Source organism: Diadema antillarum, unplaced genomic scaffold, assembly GCF_040938485.1.
Source record: "Diadema antillarum isolate AM-2024a unplaced genomic scaffold, OU_Dant_1.0 scf00000006, whole genome shotgun sequence".
NCBI lineage: Eukaryota > Metazoa > Echinodermata > Echinoidea > Diadematoida > Diadematidae > Diadema > Diadema antillarum.
The window spans coordinates 2,528,627-2,545,534 of NW_027270895.1; the positions used below are offsets into that span (position 1 = coordinate 2,528,627).

The 16,908-nt window shown below is 40.7% G+C and overlaps 1 protein-coding gene across 1 annotated transcript in view; it reads left to right on the forward strand.

Annotated features, from left to right (window-relative positions):
* The window catches only part of LOC139716185 (uncharacterized), a 78,925-nt gene that overhangs the window by 53,004 nt on the left and 9,013 nt on the right, over positions 1-16,908 (forward strand). Inside the window, exons 17-25 of the mRNA XM_071627752.1 lie at positions 450-4,328; positions 4,873-5,060; positions 8,397-8,596; positions 10,226-10,356; positions 12,376-12,594; positions 13,789-13,893; positions 14,839-14,926; positions 15,971-16,035; positions 16,662-16,709. Coding sequence (XP_071483853.1) covers positions 450-4,328; positions 4,873-5,060; positions 8,397-8,596; positions 10,226-10,356; positions 12,376-12,594; positions 13,789-13,893; positions 14,839-14,926; positions 15,971-16,035; positions 16,662-16,709 — 4,923 coding nt within the window. The remainder of the gene's footprint in view (positions 1-449; positions 4,329-4,872; positions 5,061-8,396; positions 8,597-10,225; positions 10,357-12,375; positions 12,595-13,788; positions 13,894-14,838; positions 14,927-15,970; positions 16,036-16,661; positions 16,710-16,908) is intronic.

The following is a 16,908-nucleotide window of genomic DNA, read 5'->3' on the forward strand; positions in this document are numbered from 1 at the left end:
GATATCTTCATTTGGTGATTTGTATCGTTGCACTACACAAGGGATTTTGTGTACATCATTCAAAAAGTTAAGCAAGCATTATCCTATGAAAGATGCATCATCGTAAGTGATATATTTTCTCTCTATTTTCCTGTTTCACTTGAACATCTAGTACAGTGTGCTGCCAATATGATAATTGTGCAGCTGAAATGTTTCATCTCTTACTACCTTCAAAAGATGAAGCATTTTTTCATCCATACTTTGTTGAAAACGTCAGCATGATGAAAGGCATACATTTCAAATCTTGGCATTTTCATTGGAATTAGGTGCCACAGTGTCACAATTAATAGGGGTTTTCATGTGTGCATCTAAAATTGCATTTCAGCTAAAGTACATATATTGATTAATAAGATTTTCTTGAATGAGATTTGCAATTCACCTCAAAGTCAATGTATAATTTCTCACCACAGGATCTGCAGGCCCAAAAGCAGGAAATGGAAGCAAAGATTGAAGACCTGGACTCCAGATTGTCCAAGGAGATGGAAAACCATGCAGCAGCCATTGATCAGAAAAACACAGAAGTGCAGAAGCTGGCAGAGGACTTTGACACTGCCAAGCAAAAGAACCAGGACCTCGAGGAGAAACTTCTCCACAAGGGCCAAGAGATGGACAGCAAAGTTGCAGAACAGAACAAACTTATTGAGGAGGAGAGACAACTGAAGGAGGCAAAGGAGACAGAAATCACAGCGCTGAAGCAGGAGATTGAGGAGGCCAAGCAGAGAACTGAAGCATTGTCCAGGGAAATGGAAGCAAAGGTTGTTGAACACGAAAACAAAGTCAGTGAGTACGAACAAAAGCTGAAATTCCAGGAGGAGAACCATGAGCGTGAGTTGAGTAGGAGGCTGGAGGCCCTGGAGGTACAGAAGAACAGTTCTGTCAATGAGGTTTCTGCAGAGCTTGGCAAGAAGCTCCAGGAGGCCAACGAATCGCTTGGCGTCAAGGAGAAGGCTGTCCAGGATCTTCAGCTCAGGGAGAGGGAGCTACAGACTGCCATGGACTCCCTGAAGAACAAGCTAGAGGGAGATCTGAACTCAGCCAATGAGATGATCCAGCAGGAGCGCCAGAGACACGAGGAGCTTGTTGGACAGTTGCGACAGAACATCCAGGAGCTCACTGACAGCAACAAGAAGCGCACTGAGGACATCAAGGAGCTGGAGCGTCTTGGAGCAGAGAAGGACACTGCCATCGAGAAGCTCAAGGAAAATGTGGCCGAGTTGACCAGGAATGCTGGCGAGCTGCAGAAAGAGATTACGGACAATGTGGCCAAGGTACAGGACGAAGTGTCCAAGGGTGAATCCGCAGTGTCTTCTCTACAAGCAGAGCTCACCCAGTCCAGAACGCTGCTGGAGAATCAGCAGAAGGAGTTTGAGGAGATGAGGCACTCTGGAGAACTTCACCTGCAGCAGAAGATGGAAGAATTAACAACTGCCAATAATGCCATAGATGCCGTCACCAAAGAACTTGAAGAATCAAGAAAATCTCATTCAGATGTCGAAGTGCAATTGACGAAGATGTCAGAATCACACATGAATCTGGAAAATAAGTTAAGAACACTTGAAGAATCTTTTGCCTCTAGGGAACGTGAACACGAGGAAGCACTTGCCAGGCAGAGTACTGATTTTGAGGAGAGATTGCGTGTGGAAAGAGAGAACCACGAGAAGGATGTTGCTAGGAGAGTAGAGGCCTGGGAAGCCCAGACTCAAAGTTCAGTGGGTGAGGTAGCACAGGAGCTGGGTAAGAAGCTCCAAGAAGCCAATGACACCATCAGTCACCTTGAGCAAGACATCACCAGTTTGAGAGACAAGGAACATTCACTGTCCACCTCATTACAAGAACTGCAAGACAAGAATTCAACCTTAACTTCAGATATGGAAAGGAAAGACACTGAACTGACATCCAAACTGGAGGAGCTGAAACAATCACATGAAAATTCCTTGTCTCTTCTAGAGAGCAAGGAGAAGGATATCAGTCACAACTTAGCAACAATCAAAGAACTGGAAGCAGAAATCCAAGGACTGAAATTGAGAGAAAATGAATTACTTGCCTTAATTGAGAATGCAAAGAGCGAAACGCAGAATGAGATGGAAACGGTATCGAAGGAAGTGGAGAGTTTACAAAAGCAGGTCTCTGAGAAAGATGCAATGCTCCTCGAGAAGACGCAGTGTCTGGAGACGGAAGTGAGTGCTAAGAATAAGGAGATTCTCTCTCTTCATGATGAACTGAAAACCATGCAAGAAGTGGTGGAATCCTTCCAGCAGAAGACTGAAGAGTTGGACAGACAGAGGGAGGAGAGTACCACTGAGGTTGAGACTCTTCGGTCCTCAATATCGGAAAAGGATGAAGAGATTGGGAAGCTCAAGGGTGACCTCCAGGAGAGGGTGAAGATCGAGGAACAGGTCGCTAATCAGGTTAGGAATCTGAACACACAAAATGAAAAGCAGAATGTCCTCCTTGAGTCACTACAAAAAGAACTCACAGAGGCTGTGGCACAAAAGGACTCTGAACTGAAGACTCTGACGGAAGAATTCGCTGAAAAAGAGAAATCTCTGAAGGAGACACACAAGACACAAGTGCTGGAGTTCCAGGGAAAAGTCAAACAAAAACTTTCAGGCATGAGGAAAGACATGGAAGAAGGGTATAAGGCAAAAGATGATGAAATCGGAGACCTTAAAGCACAGATTGAAGAAGCAAAGGCAAATCATAGCAGAGAGGCTGAGGATTTCAGGAATAGGATTGAACAGCAAGAGAGTGACTTTGAGCAGCGATTAGGTGAGAAAGACACAGAGGCCAAGAGGAAGAGTGACGAACTAGAACAACTCATGGAAACGCAGCAAGCAAAGCATCGAGAAGAGATTGAAGCCTTAAAAAGTGACTTTGAGAGCAAACTCGAGGAGAAAGAAACATCATTTCAGGATCAGCTTTCTGGTCTCCTCAAGGAGAAGGATGTCGGTATCGAGGAAGTGACATCAAGGCTGCAATCAACACACCAAGAACAGCTGGATAGACTGAAGGAGGATTTAGGGGTGAAGGAGAAGGAAGTGGACAACTTGAGAGCGGAGATGGAACAGAAACAGAAGGAACTGCAGGAACAGTCGGCTCAAAGGCTCAAAGAACTCAAGGAACAAGCCAAAGCAAAAATTGCCAAAGTCACAGCAACTCTGAAAGAAGAAGTGGAAAAGTTAAGAAAAGAGTTGGAGTCGCTGCAAGAGCGATCCTCAGGTGAAATAAGTTCCATGAAGCAGCAGTGGACAGAAGAAGTGGACCGTATCAGAAGTGAGAAGATGGAGCAAGAAGAGAAATTGCAAGACTCGGAGAAACTGATTGCAGAACTCCAGGCAAATGTCTCCAAATTGGAAGAACATTCAAAGTCAGAGGTAGAAAGAATGCAGGCAGCTCATGAATCTCAGCTGGAAACACTCAAAACAGAGAATGAGAAGAGAACCAAGGACCTGGAAGAAAACTTCACCAAGCAAATCACAAATCTGACAGAAAATGAGAAGAGTAACACTGGCATAATAGAGAATCTGGAGAAGCAGCATTCTGCAGAAATAGCAAGCAAGGAGAAGGAGCATAAGCAACACTTGGAGGAACTTGAGCAGCAACATTTTGAAATGATTGAATCTATGCAGAAACAGTTTGACGAAACTCTACAGTCAGCAAAGCAGGAGAGTGCAACTCTGCAGGAAGAAATGGCCGCCCTGGCAGAATACAAGTCAAAAGCAAACGAGCTGGTGGACAGCAACCTTGACCTCCAGGTCAAGCTGAAGGCCTCTGAAGAGCAGATCAAACTCATGGAGAAGGAGATCCAAGACTTGACAACTTCCTCCAAGAAGAGGGTCAATGACGTGGAGGAGGAGAAGCGGGAGGTGGAGCGGATCCTTAAGCTGAGGGAGGATGCGGTGGCTCAGGGAGATGCCAGGATCCAGGAACTCGAGTCAGAGATGGAGGCCCTGCGGGACAGTGCCGCTTCAGACAATAAGACCAGGCTGGCCGAGTTGAAGAAGAAGGCGGAGGCCAAGCTGGTGCAGATCAAGAACCAGTTCTCCCAGGATCTTGCCAACAAGCAGCAGGAGATGAACGAGACCATCGCTCAGAAGGAGGCAGACATGAACGAGACCTTCAAGAAACAAGAAGGGGAGCTGAGGGAGGCGACCACTAAAGTGGAGAGCCTTGAGAGACAGCTAGCAGCCCAGGAGATGACTCATGAAGAGGCTATTTCAAGTCTGACAGAGGAACTAACTGAACTCAGGGCATCGATAGAAAAGGAGAAAGCTTCAGCAGAAATGAAGGTAAGATACACCACACTTTCTTTGCCTTCGACCAGATTCCTTTTTGGTTATTTCTGAGGAAAGGAAGTTGATATTTGACATTTTCATTCCTTAGTTCATGACTCTCTGCATTGGTCAAGTGTCTTCCCGAGGAAACATATTAACCCATTGAGGACGAGTCCCGAGTATACTCGGGCAGGTGTCTATGGGAAATGCGTGTTGTAGCAAAATCAAACCGTCCTCAACGGGTTTAATAATATTATAGGAATTTTAAAAAAGTTATGCATGCTTACAATCTGAGTCAAACTGAAACAATTGTGGATGAGGCTGTGCATTATCATAGGGACGGTGTCAGTAATTTCATTACAACAAAGTGAGAATTCAGGTCCCAGAATTATTCTCATTAAATAAAGTCTGTGGTGCAAAGTTTCCATGCGTTGTAACAAAATTTTGATATAGCAAAGAAAACTACCGGTCCCAAGGACTTTGATTTAACGGGAGTTGCCCATACTCTTTAAAAGTGAGCCCATCTCTTACCCATGACATGATGGTATCTGTGCAACAGGTGGTGGAGGAGAGAGACAGGGTGCAGAAGGAGGTGACCCAACAGGTGGAGTCCCAGATCACGGCGGTGCGGGAGTCCCTCCAGGGGGCTGAGGTCCAACACAAGGAGGAGTTGGAGAAGAGGAGCGGCGAGGTGGAGGAGATGAAGAAGGAGCTGGAGAGCGAGAGGAGAAAGATGGAGGAACTCAGGTGAGAGTTAGTCTCTATTCAAGGCTGAGAGGTAGTATTAGGGGCTCTGTCATCTCCACGATTCCCCACAGCTTCATTTCATTTCATTTATTTTTTTTTCCGTATCCAAATAATGCAAAATTATTACAAAATAACAACAGTCACTTGCACAAGCTAGTGTAATAGCATATTGAGATAGTTCAATGAAGTAAATACACATATCGTCGCTGGGGCGACAAGATCTCATATCTACAAAATGTCAAATGTTCAGGAGAGCCAAAAAACGTAGCGGCCAAAGCACTGTAGCAAATGGGATAGCCTTTCCTTTGACATGCCGTGGTGGCTTCATTTTTGGAGTAAGACAGTTAGGATTTGGACTGGACATCACTTATCCATTATTTGACCATTAATCCAAAAAAGTCATTTTCACCAAAATTGCAGATACAAGGTCTTGTCACCCCAGCGACGATATGTACATTTATAAACATCAAACAATTGTACAGTGTATCGTCAGCTGATAACCAGAAGGGTGCCATTGCGTTCTGAAATTTGAGCGAAAATAAAAACGAAACATTCAATTCTCATGTAATAAAAAATTTACTCAGTCAAATGTGGATAGATTTGTAAGCATTGTTTCAAATATAGGGTAAAATAGTGCCTTTATGGTTTTGATTTTTAACCTTGGACTGAAAATGAAAATACTTTAAAACTGGCACCATAATGTAAAGGAGATCAAGCTCTGCAATAAAGCAGGCGGTATGAAAAAAGATACATATACAAACCTGCACAAACATACATGGTGGCACCAGTTACTGGAAAGTTCTAAGCTGTGTACACTGGAACCAACCTCATAAATTGACTAGAAAAGCACTCTGAGAGCGCAGACCTCCGCCAAGCATGCAAATCATTTTCACCACTGATCTTGTTCTTCCATAGAGATATTTCCACCCATGCTGTGCTGAAAGTCGCCGATTTCCCAATATAGAAGCCTTTGTTACGTCATAAACCCTCTGCTGCCCAGCGCGCCTCACCCCAGCAGAAACTAGAGCACGCACTTTAGAGCGTGCATGCAAACCTCAAATACGCGCAGCCTGAACTCCCAAGTTCACTGACCCTCCCTGCCAAAATACCAAAAATCCTTCATAAATTCCCCCAAAATTCTCGGATCACTACCAAAAGTTAATCGTTTGTTACTCGTGTCATTCTCAACCTTTCTTGCAAGTTTCATCCCAATCCGTTGTCTACTTTTTGAGTTATTTTGCGCACAGACAAACGAACGAACGAATGAAAGAACGAACGAACAAACAAACAAACCAACAAACCAACGGTAACGAAAACATAACCTCCTCCCTTGGCGGAGGTAATTAGCCTCTGTGCCACAGCAGACACACAGTAAGGTGTCAAGTTGGTGATCAGTACCTGCTGTCATGAGCACAGAGGACTGCACAGTTTTCAATCGAGAAAACTATCAAGTTCCTTTGATATCATATAACAAGATGTGCATTGTTTAGCTTTTCTTTGTGATGATGAATACTTTTGCTGCCATTAGTCACAACCCTGCTGTAGTAATAATAGGTTGGACTTTTCCAGTGTGTGCTTGTGCATTATCAAGGAATGTCAGATTTGAGAATAGTTGTCAGTTTTTTTTTGCACTGAGATGAATGTTAGAGACTACTTAATGTGAATTTTGTTGTCTCTGTTGACCTCAGCTACAAGATTATTGTAAATCTTGTTGCTATTTCTGCTGTGAAATATTGTATTTCATTTGGGTAACTGCATTTGGCAGCTTTTAGATTAAATGAGGAAAACATGTAAGAGGAAGATTCAATTATCTGTTTGGCTCCTGAAGTATGTTTCTTTTGGGACACTGTAAATGTGCAACGAAAAAAATCACATGACTCAATGCCCTTGAGAAATTACAATTACTGATAAGATTTTTAGCTGTGTCTGATAACAAGTATCATGTAGTTTGTAGGGAGGTCTCACTTTATCATATTAAAGGGGAATTTACTCCAAATGTATGTGCATTCAGTGAATATAGAAATGTTAGTAGAACACATCAGTGAAGTGTGCTGAAATGTGGACCAGCTGCTGAAAAGTTATGAAAATTTTGGCTAAATTGATGTACTGTTATCACTGGATAGGAATGCTACAACTATGTTGAAATATGATGTGATATAAAAAGCATAGAAAGAGAATGACACAACATTTTATTTTCTATCAAAAGTTAACAGTCTCTTGAGATGTTACTGAAATACATTGTATGTTAAGGGTCATTTTATTTTCTTGTCCACTAAAGTGAAGTAAGTTACATGCTCTTTTGTTATGCTAGAAAAATTAGAATGTGTAAAATTTTCTTTATATCTAATCTATACTCTTGTGTTGTTTTAACATCACAAATTGTTGCAGCCTCTCCACTTAGTGAGGACAACAAAGGGATCAAACAAAAAATTCAAAAATTTGTATCTTTTGAGCAGATTGTCCAATTCTCCTTAACCCGTTGAGGACGGACTGATTTTGCTACAACACGTATTTCCCATAGACACCTGCCCAAGTATACTTGGGACTCGTCATCAACGGGTTAAACTTTACTGTTGTGTTCTACATTAACTTCTAAGTATGAATATTTCTGTATTCATTTAATTCACATGTGTACATGTGTGTATATGTTAAGGGTAAATTCCCTTTTTAATAGTCCATCCTTTCCAGAAGGAATATTGTTGCAGAAACTATCAGATCTCATCATTAAATTTGCAGCTCTAAATTTTGCAGAAATCTAGTATTGAAGGAAGACTAGGAAAGTTAAAAGAGATTAAACCCTTAAATTCAGCACAAATCAGAATGAAATTTACAAACATTTGCCAATGCTAAAGAGAGAAAATTAAACCTCGATGCTTTTAAAATGTATAGCCAATTTAAGACTCAATTCTGAATGTAGCAAAGAGAGATTTTGAAAACTCAGCAACTGAATGAAACAAGAAAATATTAACAGTTGAGGCACTTCACCTCATGAGAAACACTAACTATAAATAGCTATAAATGAAAGACTGTACACACTATACTTTGTGTGGTTTTTATTTTCACAAACTTAACAACGCACAAAAATATTAACAATGATCCCGACATGAATGCCATGTGCATGCGTTCACTTTTCCGCTCACCACTGTACTCCACAATTCCGAATGTAACCACTCGTGAAAATGTCGGGAAGTCCCAATTTGCACACAAAAAAAGACCATACTCGCCAAATGCATATATGGCGCATACAGTAAAATATTGCAGCATCAAACTACAGAAATGCGATTTGTGGGACTCGATGGGTTACAACTAATGGCGTCCAAATCTTCTTCCTGGCAGAGAGGACCACAAGGCCGAGATGGAGACGTTGACGATGGAGCAGGAGAAGAGGTTGGCTGTCATCCAGCGAGAGTGTGAGGAGAAGATGAAGGTGAAGGATGAGGAGCTCAACTCCAATCTCAAGAAGATCCTACGTGAGATGAACAATAAGATGATGGAGAAAGAGAGAGAAATGGAGGACAACATGAAGGCTGTGGTCGGTAAGGAGAATTCGGGCTCATCTCACCATCAATTTCCTGCTTTTAGACTCATGTTCACAGATATATTTGAAATTAAAATGGTGCTTGAGATGCAAATTTTGATAATTATGACCAGGAAATTACAAAAGCTAGTAATTGGATATCAGTCTGGCAGTTACAAGTGTAGATGAATGATGATAGATGCAGTAATAATAATAATAATAATAATATTAATAATGATAATAATAATAATAATAATAATAATAATAATAATAATAATAATAATTATAATAATAATAATAATAATAATAATAATAATAATAATAATAATAATAATATTATTATTATTATTCATAATCATAATCATAATCATAATAGTAATAATAATAATTATGATATTAATAATAGTGATAATAATAATAATAATAACAATAACAATAACAATAACAACAACATCAACTACAGCATTTGTAATGTGCCATCGATCTAGTGGCCCATCCTGAGGTGCAGAAGGACATATAACATACGTAATAAGTAACATTGTATAGTTGCAGTAGAGTTTGACCTCAAGGAAACAAATAGATTCCTGCCAAAATATCTTATGTAATGAGGCTGCATATTGAACCACAATGTGTCTGATTAGTGATTGGTTATGAATTACTTACACTTTGAATATATATTTAGATCAAGCAAAACGCCTGATTTGTAGCATCCCTCTTCCTCAGGTCAACCTTCCCAAGCTCCTCCTTCACCTGTCTGTTCATCATTTTCTTTGTTCATCCTCCCTTTCGTGGCTCATTCAGTTTAACCCGTTGAAGACGAGTCCCGAGAATACCCGAGCAGGTGTCTATGGGAATGCTAGATGTATAACAAAATCAGTTGGACCTCAATGGGTTAAATTCTAGTACTTTCCTCAGAACATGATCAGCATCCCCTCCTCAACACCTGCCGATACCTCCGCACTCTATCCTCTTGACATTGACACGTGGAAGTGGTTCTTTTCTCTAGAACAGTTGATGGAATGTTGATGCCGATGTGTCCAAGCTGTTAAAGGACAAGTTCACCTTCATAGACATGTGGGTGGAGTGAATGCAGCAATATTAGTAGAACACATCAGTGAAAGTTTGAGCAAAGTCGCACAATCCGTTAAAAAGTTATGATTTTTTTGAAGTTTCTGCTCAGTCACGGCTGGATGAAAAGACTACTATAGCTTGTGATGTCACATGAGTACAATGATATAAAGAAAGACAAAGAAAATTCAACATATTTCCATTTTTCTCGCATAACAAAAGACCACTCGACTTCTCTCTTTCACAAGGCAGGGGGAATAATATTACCCTTAATATACATCAGTAGCAAGTCGAAGAAATATGCGCTTTATTCAAAAAGTAAATTTTTTTGAAATTCTCTTTTTATTTTCCTTATAGGTAGTTGTACGCATGTGACATCATATACTGTAGTAGTCTTCTCTTCCAGCAGTGACTGCGCAGATACTTAAGATATTCGTAACTTTTGAACGGATTGTCCAATTTTCCTCAAACTTTCACTGATGTGTTCTACTAGTATTGCCGCATTCTCTCAGTCCTTATGTATATGAAGGTGGACTTGTCCTTTAATGTTTTGTTGTTGTTGTTGTTGTCTTGTACTCAGTCAAAGGACAGTCAGTGGAGGACAGGATGGAAAGAGAACACAAACAGATTACCCATGAGCTTCAGATCCAACTAGACGAACAGTCAAAGGAGCTGGAGACGATTAGCGAGAAGTATGAGACGCAACTCAAGGTAAGCAAACGCATTCTACTTTGAAAGCATTGAAATATGATTTAAAGCCCGTCTGCACTAGCCATTATTTTGATGCCAGAACTTTTTTGTAAAGAGCGCCATCTATTAAAACTTCCGGTGGCCGGGTTACATCCACAGAATTCTAGTTCTGTGATTACATCGTTATTTTATACTGTGGCTGATCGCCGCCTGCCGGTCAGCGCACGATCTCACAGCAGCTGTGCGCAGAGCCGAGAGAACACACACAAGCAGTGAATATTATGGTGGGGTACCGAGAACCCAGCCCGGCCCGCCCGGCGCGGCCTCGATCTTTCGGCCGATCGCGAGGGAACGGGTTACTAGTCGCGAGAGAGATCCACGACAATCCACTCACTCAGCCCAATGACCTACTCGCTATACACCAGCGCAGCTCGCATCTCCTCCCACTGGATCCAGCATTTACCAAGTCGTATCCGTGACATAATCGCAGATTGAAGTTCGACACAACGATCTGAGTGTTGAAGACAGTGTTTGAAAGCACCGAACAGATCGTGAAGTGATAAGTGACAACGCGATACGTATAATGGTATATGGTACGTACCATGGTACTATGGTACGTGGTATACATATACGTATGAACTGGACTGCGCAAGATAATGCGGGATCGAAGCGAGCCGCTGCGCTGCTAGGCCATCCCCTACGTTTACGGGAACCTGGTGATCTGTGTGTTAAGTCTATGGGGATATCAGAATTGAGTATGGAACGGGTTAATTGCTGCACGCCGCTCGGCATTATGGGAGAAATGCTGGGCACCACAGAGAAAAATGAGCCTTATGATGGCGCTAGACATGTTTCTTTCCGGTGCAGACCCACTTTAAGAGAGAGTAGGAGGCAATATAGTCAAATGATATATTCTGAAGGGGAAAATATATTGCTGGTGTAGTGTAGGCAAGATGTATACAGGCTGGCTGCGTGATTGTTCGATATCTCTAAACAGAGATAGCCTGACTCTACTATGCACTCTCAAATTATATGTAAGTTCTGTAATGTCAATCATTTACACTTTAAAATTATTGTTGACCATTGGGAGCAGTGATTTAAAAAGATGTTTAAGTCATCACATTTGATGCACATTTTTAGGTTAGTTGTATCACATAACATCCTACCATATAAAAAAGAAATGCAATAAAGCCTAAGAGGCTCCAATAAGGAGATATCACTGTTTATCTATTAAAAAAAAACACACAAAAAAAAAAATAATAACTCTTGAGGGTTTAGCATATATTAAAAGATATATTATAACTATTTTGTATATCTAACAGTGTTTAACATTGATCACTGATAAACATTTTCACATTGGTTGTGTCTATCTCTAACTCATATTTTAAAATTACATTTGAAGTACTATAGCTGGGTTTTTATTTCATCTGCAAATGGTAACTAATGCATTTAACATCAGATTTCCAAGCCAGCCTGGACAAATCTTGCCACTCAGACTTGAAAGTACCTGTAGCTTCAAGTGGTCTTTAGACTCTTTCAATAACCCACCTGCCCAGAAGAAGGCAGCATGATTAGAATTTCAAAAAACAAGACAAGGAGGTGAGAGAGATGAAGCCCAGAAAGGCAGCTTGCAGTGACCCTACTGTCAGATTTTGCCTTTGGCCCGGTGAGGACAGACTGATTTTGTTATAACACGCATTTTCCATAGACACCTGCCCCAGTACTCTCCGGACTTGTCTTCAACGGGGTTTATAGTCATAGAAAGGGCAGTTTTTCTGCCACATCTGTGTGCAAGCAGACTACTCGCTTTATTGAGAAAATGCCCCACTTTTGTTGGATTATCAATTTGCGAATTATGTGAAATATTTAATTTGATTGAGATTAAGGTGAAAATATGTAATCTTGAATAGCAACACAGTACTGTTTCCTCTTTTGTGAACTCTGTTGTGCTATGTAAATGATTTGATGTAAAAAGATGTAGAAGGGTCAAACTCAAAAATTGCTGAGCAGTTTCACTTTCTCCGTAAATTTGTCTATCAGGAGAAATCAGAGGAAATTGACGGAATGAGGACAGACTTTGAGAAGCAGCTGTCGGCCGCCAACGTCGAGCACCAGGCCGAGATCAACGAGATCGAGTTCCGGCTGGAGCACCAAGAGAGCCAGCACCAGAACGAGCTGTCTGACCTCGAGGCTCGTCTCCAGAGGGCCATGGAGGACCTCAAATACAAACATCAGGAGGAGATCAAACTTATGCAGCAGGTGGGTATGGGTCATGGTCCTTGGGGAGTGGTCAACAGTCTTGGGGTGTGGGTCACAATTTTGGGGTGTGGTTTGGGGTCTAGGGGCTCACAGTCTTGGGGTGTCGTTCATGGTCTTGGGATGCAGTTCATGGTCTTGGGGTGCAGTTCATGGTCTTGGGGTGCAGCTCATGGTCTTGGGGTGTGGTTCACAATCTTTGGGTGTGTTTCATGGTCTTGGGGTCTTGGAGTGTGGTTCATGGTCTTGCGGTGTTGTTCAAAGTTGCAGGGTGTGGTCCATGGCCTTGGGGTGTGTTTCATTAGCTTAGGGTGTGGCTCATGGTCTTGGGGTATGGCTCATGGTCTTGGGGTGTTGTTCATGGGTTTGGGGTGTTGTTTATGGGTTTGGGGTGTGGTTCATGGCAGGGGTGTGGTTCACAGCCTTAGGGTGTGGTTCATAGTCTTGGGTGTGGTTCACAGTCTTGGGGTGTGGTTCATGGTTTTGGGGTGTGGTTCACCATGTTGGGCTGTGGTTCATGATCATGGGGTGTGGTTCTTCATCTTGAGGTGTGATTTACAGCCTTGGGGTGTGATTCACGGTCTTGGGGTGCGGTTCATGGTCATAGGGTGTGGTTCTTGGGCTTGGGGTGTGGTTCATGGTCTTAGGGTGTGGTTCATCATGGTCCAAGGGTGTTTTGTTTTTGCTCAATGTCCTGAGCTTTGATCAATGTCTTCAAAGCCTTAAAGTTCGCATTTGTGCAAACATTCTATTGTCCATAGAGACAGTGTTTTATATTCATTTCTCTGCATTCATTCTCTTACTTTTGGAAAAAAAAAAATTTATCTTGATTGACTACTTTTGTAGTTTTAGTCATATTGTGCAAATCAGTACATATGGTATAGTGTGCTAATTCAAAACAATGTGTTAGTCAAATGTTTTGTGACAGAACATCATGGCATGCTTCCAGACATTACAATTTGTTGAACACCTCACCTTATGGGTAAATGCACTTCAGTTACAGGTATCATGAGAAGTATGTCTGAATGAAAGAGATTACTAACTCATAACTATATAGAGGGCAGACTCTGTAAAATTGTACAGGCTGTATTGTGAGTTAGCACTCTAGTACTTACTAGTTTGTAATCTCTTTGGTCCGAATACCATTTATGATTATGCTAATATTCTGTGTGTGCGCCCTCTGTCTGTCATCTCCAGGCGAGTTTCCCTACTAGTCTACACTACCTAGACCCTGTTGTTCCAAACAGTGAGGGAGAGGGTGTCTCCAGCCATGATCTGGAGATGCAGAATGTGGCATTACAGGTAAGTCATGCTGGTGAAGAAAGACTTGTTTTTTTCTTATGACACAAGTGTAGAGAAAATTGTTTCTGTTGAGCTGGTGGATTCATATTGTAATCATGCTATATTGTAATCGTACACACATTGCTTCTGATGATGACATGTGATCAGCTCGTAATGACAAGTTTTAGGCAGTCCTTGAAGGTGTTGGAAATTGAATACATCAAGCTATTCAGGGATGGGCTCTATTCTTTTACTTGTTATGAGATGTTTTCATCCATAGTAAAATTGTAGTTTGAAAGCACATAGCATTGATAATGAAGTGTTTTTTACAGATCCTACATTTTGCAAGGGAATAGTTTCAGGCATGTGAATTCATCAAGGACTTTTTTCTCTCTGTCTATCTTTCCATCTACTATGTATGCCATATTTCATGAATATAATACTTTGTGAATTGGGTTTGTCAAACAATTTTTATGAGTGGTGGAATTCACTATTGAGAACCACATTGCTAGAATGAGATCCAAGTTTTCCATTTTCAAGAGACAATAGCAATTTCCCGCCCTTCAGAAAGTATAATGTCGCTGGGGTGACAAGACCTTGTATCTGCAGTTTTGGTGAAAATGACTTTTATGGATTAATGGTCAAATAATGGGTTAAGTGGTGTCCTGTCCAAATCCCAACTGTCTTACCCCATAAATGACGCCACCACGGCATGTCAAAGGAAAGGCTATCCCATTCACTATAGTGCTTTGGCCGCCATATTTTTTGGCTCTCCTGAACATTTGACATTTTGTAGATACGAGGTCTTGTTGCCCCAGTGGCAATAAATACATTTGTGCCACCGGAGGCAATATGATCATGACAAATATCTATCAACTCCAGAAATTCTCAAAAATAAAGCATTGTAAAAAATACAGGGTGTACAATGTCTGTTTATCTTTTTGTCTGTCTGTATACCCACACCAGGCTGAGTTGCAGCAGCTGAGAGGGCTCCTAGCTGAGATGAAGCTGAAGGAGAAGAGGACGGAGGTGGAGCTGACTGCTCTAAGAGGAGGTAACACACACTTTGACCTTTGACCTTTCACACCGTGTCATGAGGTCAGGAGGTCCAGCCAGTGGGAAGCTGTGATTAAGCAGTGTCTGAGAGCAACCATTAAAGGAGACCTCCGGATGATTTTCAGATTTTTGCATTTGAACAACTATAAATTAGTTATACTGAGGACAGAGTTTCAGAATTTGTGATAACTCGGATGAAGAATAAGAATATTTTCCAAATTTAGAACAAATTGCAATGAACAAGGATGATGACATTGCAGAGTCACCATGAGAATGCATGAGTTGGGGCTCAAGGAAGCAGAACAAAAGAAGAAGGCATGCATAGATTATACACAGGTGAACTCGCAAGCAAGCGGTATTGTAATGGAATTACACTGCTACATTTCTGAAATATGTGAACCTCCTATGTCATCATCCTTGTTCAGTGTAATTTCTTTAAGGTTTTTTAAAGTATTGTTTCTCTGCTCAAGAACCACAATAGATTCCACAAAATCTATACATGGAGTTGTCGATTTATGTACTACATGATGTGAAATTATGAAAATCGTCTGGAATGTCCCTTTAAACTCCTTTTCTATAATATGTTTGTTTGGGGGTAGGGGTGTGTAATTGCATGATTGTAGAAGCAGATTTGGTATCTTTGGGGAGATTCCCCAAATAAGCCAGTGAAATTTATTGTAGTTCACTGCCGCTCAGAAGAACACTGCAGATAAATAGCCAGTTGAGTATTATTGATATTACCATGTAGAGATCATGATAAAAATAATCATAATGCTAATAGTAATTTCAGTAGGAGAGAAGTTAAATTGTGATAGTATTCTGGTATTTTCATTATTACTGTTATTGCTATTTGCACTTTAAAAACACTCAGAGTGTTTCCACTTTGAAAATTATCATAATATGAATAATGATTACAGTGGAAGAAGAATTTGTGTTGTATTAATATTTATGATTACCATTATTACTGTTACTGTTATGGTTATAACTTTTCTTTTAAAATGCTTTTGTTGTTTCTGTCTCCTTTGTTTTCATCTTTTCATAGCAGCAGGAGGAGTAAACAGCCTTGGGAAGCAGGGACCAATTCTTGCCGAACCTACAGAAATAGAGGTGAGGCCCCAGTCTTCCTCAACAAGAGTTTGGTCCCAAATCAAAATTACACAGAATAAAACTTATTTAAAAAAAAAATCACCATTAAGTATTATTCTATTAGTTTCACATATTTTTGTCATACTAATGTACTTTTTAGTATACAGAAAATACATTGTATATGATCCCAAGTAAATGGGAGGGAGTTGATTTACAACAGTGTCAATTGAAAAAAAAAAGGAAAGAAAGTAACTAAAATTGTTGTGATGTGATAGTCCAAGTAATAAAACAAAATGTATGGGGGTATTCATAATTATTCTGGGAAAAAAAGATATGAGTCAGGTTTATTTTTAACCCGTTGAGGACGAGTGCTGAGTATACTCGGGCAGGTGTCTATGGGAAATGCGTGTCTTAGCAAAATCAAATCGTCCTCAACGGGTTAACCAAGACTGTGTGCTAAAAAATCTAACATCAAAGTGCATCCTAGCATTTACCCTTTATGAGTAGATGGGAGAAAAACATTGTGTTATGATCGATTTATTTATTTGTTTATTATTATTCATCTCATAAAGTCATTACAATACGTACGATGTGATGTTATCTCAGAGTTAACTTTGACACATTCACGTTTGCTTTTATACCCACAGTACCTGAAGAAAGTCTTGTATGAATACATGATGGGCAGGGAAACAAAGGTAAGCTGTCATCTAGAGAGACAGAGATCGATAACCTTAGGGGTTTTCCCGATCACTTGTACTTTTTTTCCCCATTTTATCATATTTTCAGATTTTGAAGAATTTTGATTTTATCTAGCAATAGAAGATTTTATCATTTTGAAACTTTAAAAAAAAGTGCAGACACAGTGTTTTCTTTTTTTCCCCCTGTGGCAAAAGC